The sequence below is a fragment of the Meles meles genome, chromosome 6 (genome assembly GCF_922984935.1).
Source record: "Meles meles chromosome 6, mMelMel3.1 paternal haplotype, whole genome shotgun sequence".
Lineage (NCBI taxonomy): Eukaryota > Metazoa > Chordata > Mammalia > Carnivora > Mustelidae > Meles > Meles meles.
The window spans coordinates 90,602,152-90,614,719 of record NC_060071.1 but is presented as its reverse complement, the minus strand read 5'-3'; the positions used below and the strand labels follow the sequence as shown (position 1 = coordinate 90,614,719).

The following is a 12,568-nucleotide window of genomic DNA, read 5'->3' as shown; positions in this document are numbered from 1 at the left end:
GCCTCTGACCCTTGGCCTTTTTTGTAACGTACTTAAGTAAATAATTAAGTAAATGCTTAAAAGGGCGCATCAACCAATCAAAAAAATCACATAACAACTCACTCTAGGGGGCAAATTTTACATACATCTTTTGATTTTAACATTTCTTTTTTTTTTTCCTAAAAAAGCAGAAACAAAAAAACCTTGACAAAGAGAAAGTTTTCACAAAAGGGCAAGACATTTATTTCTTAAGAAACCAGAAGATGTTACCAATGCTCACTTGGCAACACATGCTGATTCACTCACATGTTGCTTCCAACTTCAAACATCCTCCACTTAGAGTAAAAACAACTCTTCAAGAAACCTGGACATGTTCTGTAGATGCTCTCACCCATTCTACCTACCAACCACAGCTTTACATTTTCTAAACTGTCAATACCGACAAAAACAGTAAACTATTTCACCTGTTCACATCACATACCGCATCAACTGGTACTTCAAATATTTCAGCAATGTTTCTACAATAGAACTAGGAAAAGAAGAGCTACTATAGCACTCCTTATAACAAAATGTATAAGGTAACACAAAGACATATCTGTATAATACAAGTTTTTAGTTGGCTCCATTTCTTAAAAAAAAAAAACAAGTAAAATAATATTAAATCAAATAACTAATTACCCAAGCAGACTATGAATACTAGTTTAAGAAACAGCTTTGAAGCAATCTGTGCTTTATGATAACTCCTGTGAATCTTGATGTCAAGGCAACGACCATGTGAGATTTTAAATATATCAATTATATCACAAAATTCAAAAGATATTACATTTACCTATTTAATTTTATTCCTCAATAATGTTTCATTAATAGGCCTTTATATAAAGGAATGCCTTATTCCTATTTCTGATGTAAAAAAAAAAACTGTAAAAATGCAAATTTTCTTAATGATGTTTCAGTCACGTCTATTGTAGTCTGTGCCTTCTGCAAACTATTTATGAATCTATATCTTTAGCCCTAAAACCTTCCTTTCTGTGGGTATCCTACAGCTTTAGCAGTTCCCTTCCTTACTTCTTTCCTGGTTATTCTATACTTATGAGAAGTATTCCCTCCACAGTCTGTAGCTTTAGATATAGTAAAAATAATTCCTTTCATTCTGTAGAGATCCCTTTGTCTATAATGTGAACAACATGACTTCCACAGCAATGTGACCTCTGAATAAGGAACATAAATAACAGGGGCATCATTATTTACTTCCTCTTTCCTTATTATTGTACATAAATTGAGTAAAACTGCTTTGAGCCCTTGAAAAGAAGAATGTTTCTTGTTTATTTGCATAAATGAATAAAAACAGCCACACAAAATTAGTTCCCTGCTTCACACCAGCACAAACTTGAATATAAAGAAAGCAGATGGAAATTAAGTGTCATAAAGCCCATTCACTAAAACCATAAACTTTGAATTAAACACCTATAACTACCTCACCCAGATATTACTTGTTATTACTTTGTACGCAATTCAATCAGTTACCTGGATTCTAAAACAAACAGTCTAGAATCCACAAATTAGAAGAGAAAGCTTGTTAATGGTAGGCAGAAACTGCAAAAAAAATTTGTAAGTGTGGAAATCAAAAACAAGTGCAGAAATCAGGAAAAATTATACTCAGAAAGCAGAGCATCTTCCTATAATTCAAAGGAATATGTAACTATTAACGTATATAATAAAATGGTAATAGAATAGTACCCCCAAAATGGCCTTTAACCTTCTGAAAAAGGTAACTGTGTGGTTGGTTAACGGTGGAAGAAGACCCCTGTTGGGGGAGGGAGAATCAAAAAAAGGAGAGATGTATGCAATGTTTTAGTAATTATCTAATTTTTTTAATAGAAAATTAAGAGAAAATAAAAACAATGTACACAGAGCTTTAAGTCTTCAACTACATGCAACACTATATTCAGAATGATTCGTTTCCTAGGGATTCCAGATTTGCAATATTTTACTATAAGAGATCTCGGTTAAAAAACCTAACATTAAAAAAAAAAAAAACTAACATTTTAAATCTATGACTCTCTGCATATTGCTCTTTAGGGAGACAGCTGTGCCTTACCAGCCTGCCCTGCTTACCTATGTGTGTGTCTGTCCATCTTCCATCTGTCTGTCTATCTATCTATCATCTCTCTCTGCTTTTCAGACCATCTCTCAGTCTGTGTGTCTTTTAAACTGTGTTTCCATCTCTGGCTGTTCTCTCCCTTTGCCTGTGCATCTTCTGTCTCTCTTCTTGTCTGGGATTCTGTCTTCACGTCTCTCTCTGTCTCTGCCTGGGAGGGTCTTTCTCTGTCTCCATCTGCACATCTCTGCGTGCTCTGCTGGCTCTACCTCAGGCCCCCTGGGTCCATCTCTCTTTGGGTGTCTCTTTCTGAGTGCATTTTTCAGTGCGCACCTATCTCCACATGTCTGTATCTGAATGTGTCTTGCTCTGTTTGTCCGAGTGCAGCTGTCTCTCTCCACATATATGTGTCTCTTTCTATCTGTGTGCATCTTCTATCTTCTTTCACTGTGTGTCTGTCTTTCTGTGTGTGTATGTGTGTTTTCCCCTGTCTCTCTCCCTGTATGTCTCTCTTTCTACTGCGTTCTTTTACTCTGCTGTCTTCCTCTGTCCATCTCAGTGTGTGTGTATCCTTGTGTTTGTGCTTCCACATGTGTGTCTGTGCCTCCCTCTCTGACTTTCGTTATCTCCCTCCCTGTGTCTATGTCTCTCTTTGTTTGTGTTTCTTTCTCTGAGTGTGGCCCTCTGTATGCATCTCTCTATCAGTCATTTTCTCAATCTCCTCTCTCCATCACTTTGTGTGTGCATGTGTGTGTTTCTTTCTCTCTCCCTGCATCTCTGTTTCCCTCTTTCTCTCTCAGTATCTCTTCCTCTGTGTGTTTCTCTTTCTCTGTGTGTTTTTCTTTGTGTCTCTTTTACAGTATGTGGGTCTCTTTGTATATGCCTCCTTCTTTGTACGTGTGTGTGTGTGCGTGTGTGTGCGCACACTTGTCTGCCTCCGTCTAATATATTGGTTAGAACAAACACACTTCATTCAGTGCCTTGAACTCGCACAACACCTGGGGTTTGGTATTAATACCTTAAAAGTCCTTACCTTTTGACCAGTCCTCCATTTGTACTTCTGTTCTTGTTTGCTCTGGCAATGTCTCTGGTTTTTGCTCCAAGATTTGAAGCTAAAATAAAGCCAACTCTAGATAAATAAACTTAAAACAATATATCAGAACACACCTAAACCTTACCTTTGTTTAACAGAGAATTTACAGGATAAATGGTTTTCTAAAACATTTATAATGGGACTATTAACTGTATATTTCAACAGGTGAAATTAAATCTTTTTTCTCAGAGAAAGGTTCTTTCTTTCACACTTACATTTTAGTAAATACAGTTCAGGTTAAGCTTCTAGACATTCTTGCTCCTTTGGTTAGAGAACCATTTATTTTATCTAACTTGAGTTTTTTCTAACTCCAACAATTTAAAAAAAATAAAATGTATACTCTATGTCATAAACTTCATACCAAAAATTTCAAATTTATTGATTTGAATTTACAATGTATATTTTGAAATAAAACATTTTATACTTGTAAAAATAATTTAAGACTACTATTTGAATTTTTTTAAACATAATGACTTATTCTTATGGAATTATTGATATTTGTCTTGCATTTGTTTTCATAATAAATATGACAAAAGCTACGCAAGGGTTTTGTTTTTTTTTTCCCTTGGCATGCTTTTTAAGGAGAATAAAATTTGATTTACCTCACAGCTAGAACTCTGCGTTCTTTTAAAAAGTCCTCAAATAAAGCTGTAGTAAGCTTCTCCTTTTCCAATTTTCTCTAAATATGTTGATCTGGAGTTGGCAATCTTTTTCTAAGTTCCTCATTTACTTTTGGATTAGCTGAAAATATAGGAAGTTATTAATATCAAAGAAATATGTCCCAGTCAATGAAGCCATTTCCCTACATATTGCCCAAAAAGGTTAATAATAATTGCAGTCTTTTAATAAGAAATTCATATAGCAAGACATGTAGAAAATACAGTCTTTAATAACCTCTGGAGTATTTTAAAACATGTCTTACAGGCCTTAATGTGCTTAGTAATATACTATTTAAAACCATAATTTTATCCCTCTGCAATATACAGTCACTCTTCCTCATCATTTACCCAGCTAATGAATGCCAGCAATTAGTAAAATGTAATCCCATTGCACAATCATTTTAATGCTTTTAGCACTCAGAAAAGTAAACACCAAATTAATACTGCTCAAGCCATATCAGATCCTAGTTGGAAGCAAGCAATTATAGTTCAGCTCCTCAGGTGTAATTAAATGATTGAAATGATTTAGTTCCATAAATGCAAGTTAATTCATAAGCAAGCAACAAATATACTGGGAGTAATTACAAGAAACATTGACAGTCTAAGCAGGGCTAATTCTTTTATGAGCCTGAGATAGTAAAATGCTGCCCTCTCCTGGACATGTAAGTGAATATCTCAGAGCCAAAAAAACAAAAACTACTTCCCAAAACCTTACTACCTTTTAAAAAGCTACTAGAAGAAATAATAATAACGAATATATCAATCAGTTTGATTTCACTCCTTACACAGAAAAATTAACATATAGTTTATACTGTGATCATTTCTGGTTATTAATGCTTTTTCTGATCAAACTCTGAATATGTCCTAAATGTCCTAAAACATACTAGGCAATTTCTGTTATGTCTAATGAAACAAAATCACTCATATATAACACTGACAGGCTACAAATGAAACTTCTGGTATCCGTCTGAACTGCCAGGCGAATGCCTATATTCTCTCATTGGTAAACCTTAAGTGGACTTTGCAGATAATAACTCAACTATGCTTTTTATAAGTACTAAAATTTTCATGAAAAATAATCTCTGAAAAATAGAAAACAAAATATAATTATAATTATATCTAATGGTCTAAAATTGTTTTTAATGAACGTTAATAATAAAATAAAAACTAGAGGGCTGGTATAATGCCACTATAAGCACATTTGAAAACAAAGAGTAACAGGTGGTACACAAAATAAAATGCATTCCACTTTTACTTAACACCATTCCAATTGTTTACTTCTGTAGGCTAAAATTCACAACAAATTGATTCATACACTACTCAGAAGGATCTTGGCTAAATTTCTCACACTAAACCTGCAGAGGGTAATGTTTAATACTACCAATATTTTGGAGGGAAGAAGCATCATTGCTCTACTAATATGCTTTCGAATGTGTTAAAATAACCATATTCTAAGTCACATCCTATCTAAACTATAAAAATAAAATAAACCAAAATATTAAAAAGTCCTGCCACTAAGTTTAAAATGTACAGCACATTTTCTTTGCCCTTGATGTCACAGTCTTATTTTTCAATTCATATCTTGTACACTGTAAGTTAATTGCTTTTGGAAAGTACTTATTATTCATGTAAAAATTAATGTGCCAATGTGTTTAAATCCTCTTAAATGACCATTCATGCATCTTTCTTCCTTAAGTACCAATGAAATCTGTCAAAAGACATCAATGCAAAATGGTCTTAAAGAAAGTTCTAATAGAGATTTTTTTTCTGCTAACACAAGATTTTCATATTCACCAACTTTACTTAAATTCCATTAATTTTTTAAGCTACTTTTAATAAATTCACCAAGTAAAATTTTTAGGCCCCATAGTCTGTCATTTGTGTTCCAGCTGACATTATGAATATTAATAACAGTGTTATCCTGATTAAATAGGCTTCATATGAAATCCCTGTGAATCCTATAGCTCAGACATCTCATTTTTCCAACTCTTTATGAATTTGGATTCAGACATTAAACTAGAAAAATCTTAAAAAACAGATTTAATGGCACATTTGCATATCATCAAGCAAAAATTAGATGTTCTAATGATTCAAATAATTACAACTTATATATCTACATATTGTAAAAGGAATAGAAGATTTCTGTAAACATGCAACATATTTTATATTTCTATTCATTTTAGGACAAAAGATAAGACTAATAAAATACTAATTCCTTTCCTTACACTCACCTTAAAGGTTTGGTATCAAGAATTTATCTTAATTAAAAATTATATATTTCTGTTAAAACTAGCTGGATGATTTTACAGTAGACACCAGATAAATTCGCCTCCTTAATCAAAATATTAAATTATCATACCACATACAAAATACAAGTTAACTGCTTTATCATTACTAATGTACACCAGGTTCAAGTAGCACAAAATAATTATTTCCAACTAGAGTTCATTTGTAAGTTTTATTGGAAAAAATTACTTGGGTTAAAAAAATTTTTTTAAATCTTTAATAGAACAGACCACATTGGCATCTGTTAAGATCTTTTCCATCACAGATTCCTAAACTCATTCCTTCAAGTTCTTTCTAATTTTCAAAGGAAATGGTCTTATTACATAGAAAAGAGGAAAAATAAATCATAATTAAGAAAACTGCATACCCCCTTCTCTCTCTAGGTACATGGTAATGTGAATGTAACTGCCAAAATTTCCTAACTTCACCCTATCAAAAAAATAAAGATTGAAAAAATTTAAACATCTCTTGATCTCAAATGTGACTTCACCCTATTTACTCAGCAGTAAAACACCTCATGAAAGAAAAATGTGTTCTTTGACCAGTCTAAAATTTCTAATCTGCCCCCCAAAATTATGTGATTTTGACATTTCTCCTTTAAAATTAAAACAATGCCTTTTTGATAGAGAGGTATTTTATTTAAAAATGGGATTCACCAATGTAACAATACCCAGGATTTTTAAAAACTTATTTTAAACAGGAGAAGCCCTTCCTGCCTTCTTCCACAAAAGCCATATTATAGCAAAGATTTTTTACCAACTTTGGTTAATGGCATTTTTTTTTCATAACACATCTTTAATTTAACCACAAATTTTTGTAAATTGAATCCAATAGTGTCAAAGTAGGAAACCATTTGTAATACTGCCTCATATCCAATAATAACTGAAAAAACTCTGAATTTTTTATTTGCTAGTTGTGAAAGTAGAGATAATTTCTATATTGAAATTATTTCTGTATTGAATGTATTGAGATGATTTCATTAAAAGGCAAAAGGAGAGAGCCCTGTTATTTCTAAGGGCCAAATATTTTATCACAGAACTCAAAATGCACAATTTATGCATATGTTCCACTACTGGATTTTCATCGTATTAGACAAAAGTCTCTCAAACATTCACAGTTCCCAGCACATTCTCTTCTAAAAGGAATTCCTTTCACTCACTGTGCCTCATGTCACAGTCCATTCCCTATCAAGCTGTAGACAACCCAAGTTCTTCAGAGCCACGGAGAATAAGAAGAGGTTAAGGGAGAAAGGATAAGAGATAAAAGAGGTCCCACCCCACAGTTATCAAAATGTAAAATGCATATACTATTTAATCCCTCCGTTTTACTACTAAGAGGATTTAGAAAAATATGTAAAATATATTTTTATGTACAAAGACACTCACTGAACCAGTATTTATTTGTAAGAAAAAATACGCTCCAGTCATACAGGATTTCTTTATGTTTCTTGAACTTACCAAGCTTATTCTTACCTCAGAGCTTTTACACTTACCAGTTCCTCTGCCTAGAATTCTCTTCTCTAGCTCTCTGAACTTTTTTTTTCTCATATTTTAGTCTGTCTGTCTTTCTTTATTTCATTTGCCTGGCCATCCTACCTAAAGTAGAAACTCCTCTCTCATCATATTACCAATGCCACTGCCTCATGAAACTAATTTGTTTAGGTTTTATTTCATTGTTTTTGACATATCTCAATCAACTATGCATATGTTAGTTACATGCAAGCAGAGCTCAGGATTTATTATTCCTTCATCTGCATTCCTACAAGGTGTTTGGCATATAGTAAATACTCAGTATATATCTGATGAACAGACAGGTGCAGGGATGGATGAATGGATGGATGTATAGATCATTGACTGGAAGAAAAGAGACCTAACATAAATGTTCATCAACAGAAAACTGGTAATATAAAATGTGGTATAATGATAAATCTATAAAGTCTGTACCATATAAATATATACATGTACTATGTGTGGAAGATTCTTTCAACAAGCATTTGTTAAGCACTGATATATTATGTGTCAGACATTATTCTAGGAGATAGCTATAAAATGATGAGTAAGACAAATAACTTTGCTACCCAAAATATGTCTTTAGCCAAAATAATGCAGACATAAACATAAATACAGTGAAAAAGAGAGAATTGTAAAATTATACTTACATATGCATACATGCTTGAATGGGCGTAGCAAACACATGGGAAATTATTACCAGTGGTTACTCTAAAAAAAGGACCTAAGAGTTGAGGCGGGGAGACTGAGGAATGAGAGAAGGAAGCATTTTATTTCATTTAATATCTATCTGTATAATTTGACATTTTTAACATGTGCATGTATTATTTTTAACTTAGTAAATATTTATTAATAACCTTTGAATTGAACAAGAAACTTCTATTTGTAACTATTACACCTGAGAGATCTCAAATGAATAAAGGACATAATCTTTATGACTCCCTTGAAATGTTGAAAAAATTATTATTGGCTAATTAATCTTTTATAATTATACTTTATTATGGTTGCTTACTTGGTTTAAGTAAAGTGAAAAGTTAAAATTTAATATATGGCAGGAATTTTTTTGAAAAGTTTAAAATAAATGAGTTTTTAAGAGTTATGCAAGTAGTGTTCAGGATTTTAAAGTTTAAAAGTTTATAATAAAAATAACTTTTTCTATATTATGAATATTATATGTTTGTTTCACATAGTTCCCCTGTGTTAAATGCTTTAGTAATCAAGAAATTACAATTACTCCTCATCATTGAAGATCACAGAAGGACATCAAATTAAGAAGAAATAAATATTTGGTTTAAAATAATGGCTCGCAAATAAAATTAAAATAAAATAAAATATAGGGCTCTCACATTTTTGAAACTTGGAGGGCAAAACAATATACCCACTTGGAACACTGCGATTATTCTCAGTGCCAGTTACAAATGACACTTTGATAATAGAAAATGGCATTGCATAGCCTACTGATAAATTTTTAAAAAGCAAAACTTAAAAACTAGTATTATTTTCAGAGAGCTAATCACATCTAGGATTTTCTAAAATATCCTGAAACGTTTTGCCCTAGGCCAAACTAAACCTAATCTAGTACAGAACAGAATATAAAAACAAAGTCAGCTTATAGAATAGTTTCTCTAGGGAACAAACAGCCTGTTTTCATAAGACTCATGTGGGTGCCAAGTTCTGATGCAATTACCTACTGCTTCACACAAAGGCTTGCATTTCCACACAACCAATTGAAGTTCTTGGCATATCAAAGTAAAAACTGTAAGAGCAAGTTAAATCAATCTACAATGACAACTGGTATGAGCAGCCACTTGAAATCAAATGAAATATCATCTATCAGAAAATGTCTTTCTAGAATAAAGTGAAAGTAACCACATAAACTCTTAATTAATTCATTAGGCATCATAATGATTACTACCAGATTGTATCAAAAAGCTATTTAATAATTTGTACTAAGAGACATTAACAAGTAGAGGCACACATATGAGAATCAACATATTTCAATAACAACAGTTGTACTCTGGTGTTTTGAACACTTAGGAGCAATTCACACATTGTATAATTAGAGTAATAATTATGTAATAATAAAAGGAGTAAATACTCCATTTGCTAAAATTATACTACCTAATCTTTCTCAGTGGACAGTGCTGCATGCAAACTGTGCATTTTGCTTTTTTAAATTGGGATGTTAAAGACTTCTAGGCTGCAAAATACAATTACTAGGACAGAATCTTTAAATAGTAAAATAAATGTTAGGCTTAGAGCTCTAACTTCTTGTTCAATATCTAGGAAGTCACAGCTTCCTTTTGTACAACTGCAAAAGCTCATGTAATTTTTTTTATTTTTTTATTTATTTTTTATTTTTTTATAAACATATAATGTATTTTTATCCCCAGGGGTACAAGTCTGTGAATCGCCAGGTTTAAACACTTCACAGCACTCACCATAGCACATACCCTCCCCAATGTCCATAACCCCACTCCCACTCTCCCAAACGCCCCACTCATGTAATTTCTTAAGAGTCATTCTTACTAAATGTTTTCATTAATGAAAATATGTATAAGCCTATGGTCCTAAAATAGATATTCCATAGTTAAAATAATACACATAAAACACATAAATACATAAATAAAATACATAAAAACACATAAATATACATAAAATAAAAATACAGCATGAAAAGAAAAATATAAGCCAAACTATATGTAGCAATTTCCTTCAAGAAACACTTTTGTTCGGGCGCCTGGGTGGCTCAGTGGGTTAAGCCTCTGCCTTCGGCTCAGGTCATGATCTCAGGGTCCTGGGATCGAGTCCCGCATCGGGCTCTCTGCTCAGCGGGGAGCCTGCTTCCCTCTCTCTCTCTCTCTGCCTGCCTCTCTATCTACTTATGATCTCTCCCTGTCAAATAAATAAATAAAATATTAAAAAAAAAGAAACACTTTTGTTCTTCTTCCACTTAAAATTATAATTTCCACTATAAATTATATGTAAGTATTGCACTCTTTTCTTCACCATACTATAAAGAGTTTCTTAGGATCAGAAGTCCACATTCACTGTCTGTTTTAGAAAACACATGTTAAAAAAATACCTAAATGGTAAATCAACTGAATTAAAAATATTACTTACAAAATTAATAGTAATACAGTTGTACAGTGGTCTAAACCATTAAATAAATTAAGCAGTGTGATTTTAATTTTTAAAGACATTTTTCAAGGGGGTGCCTAGGTGGCTCAGTGGGTTAAAGCCTCTGCCTTTGGCTCAGGTCATGATCCCCAGGTCCTAGGATCGAGCCGGCATCGAACCCCACATCCCCCACATCGCATGGAGCCCCGCATGGGGCTCTCTGCTCAGCAGGGAGCCTGCTTCCTCCTCTCTCTGCCTGTCTCTGCTTCCTTGTGATCTCTTTCTGTCAAATAAATAAATAAGATCTTTTAAAAAAAAGACATTTTTTCAAAAAACACTGATGATCTTTCATTTAAAAATATAAGACTTCTACTTCTTTCAAGAAAAATGCATCTCTACAATGTGTTTATTACTAAAAAATAGTTATATAAACAATTTGATATTTTACACCATTATGTAAGAAAACCTTTTTATAAACTGAGAAGAAAATGAAGAGAATCCAAAAACTGCCCAAAATATTCAAAGTATTACAAAACAACAATCAAACATTATAAGCCTACTAGTTGAAGTATGTAACACAAACTCGTATGTATCATCTTGGGGTGGGAGTAGGGAAGGTAGAGACTGGGTGGCAAGGGGAGCAGGATTCATAAGACAGGAAGAATAAGATGGAACACGATGAACTAAAATGAACAAGAAGGACAACTGTTGAAGTTGTGTAGTGCGTACAGAGGAGTTCATTATTGTTTCTCTACACTTGTAGCATAGCAGTTTAAAACACACTTCATAATACAAAAGAGAATATGCAGCATTTTTTACTTGCTAGCAAAAGCCATTAAATAATCTTTCACAGGATCAGCAATAAGTGTTTCATTTTATATAAGTGTTATCAAAACCCCATCAATCTCATGCCTGATATATATGCATACAATATATCATGCAAGAGATACTGCACATTTTTCACAAATATATATACTCATACCCCATATAGATTCCATATTGCATGTTATCTAAAGAAAAGCCTACAAATTTCATCTCAGTATGCAGGAACTGAAAAGAAAATATTATCAGCTAAGGGATATGTACTTTATTTATTAAAATGCTTTGGAATTACTCCCTGACCTTAAATTTAACAACTTCCTGAAGCTAAGACCTTATGTTACCAATGACCTAGTGCATATGGGAAATAGGGTAGGTACACTCTGTCACCTTTAGCAAACATTTTCCTCACCAAGCTACTTACAGGCCATCTGCCATACCCTGAAGCAACATCCTAGTTAGCTACTGCTACTTACTGACTTGCAATATAAGTAACCAAGTTTATGATTTGCTAGAGTCCTAACTATATAAATTTGAAATTTTCTCTAATTTTACTTTACAGAATATTATTTCTATTCCTAGAGATGTTTCCCATTTGTAGAACAGTCATATTTCTTTGTAAAGGCATGATAATTTCAACAAAGAAGATGACTTACACAGAAGACTCATAAGCAGAAATGGAGATAATGACTATAACACCATGTCTCAAAATTTCAACACTTGTCACCATTGAACAGGTGTTAAGTCTATACTTGAACAAACAAATTTAGGTAAATTTTACACCTCATCACAATGTTTAAAATAAAATTATTTTACTAAATAATAACTCTTCATATCAGTGAAAGAAATAAATATATCTGTAATCTTTAAGATGAAATGACAGCTAGTCACAGGTCAGGTCCTACAACCAGTTTAATTCTTTTTTGACCCTGTATTTTGAGGAACTGTAAACCCAAATTCATTCTGATTGAAATAATTAAGTATCTGCTGGATTGCCTTCTGATAT

At 32.6% G+C, this 12,568-nt stretch overlaps 1 protein-coding gene across 7 annotated transcripts in view; it reads right to left on the bottom strand.

Annotated features, from left to right (window-relative positions):
• MIPOL1 (mirror-image polydactyly 1) overlaps positions 1 to 12,568 on the bottom strand; it is a 328,041-nt gene that overhangs the window by 272,382 nt on the left and 43,091 nt on the right. For 5 of the 7 annotated variants that reach the window (XM_046006980.1, XM_046006981.1, XM_046006977.1 and 2 more), the window contains 2 exons: positions 3,773 to 3,911; positions 3,111 to 3,189 (listed from right to left, as the gene is read on the bottom strand). The exons of 1 other annotated variant lie outside the window; for it this stretch is intronic. In XM_046006980.1, the coding sequence (XP_045862936.1) occupies positions 3,111 to 3,129 (19 nt within the window). In that variant the 5' untranslated portion in view covers positions 3,130 to 3,189; positions 3,773 to 3,911. Of the gene's footprint in view, positions 1 to 3,110; positions 3,190 to 3,772; positions 3,912 to 8,273; positions 8,366 to 12,568 lie in introns of those variants that run through there. One more of the 7 variants, XM_046006982.1, reaches the window with a different exon arrangement.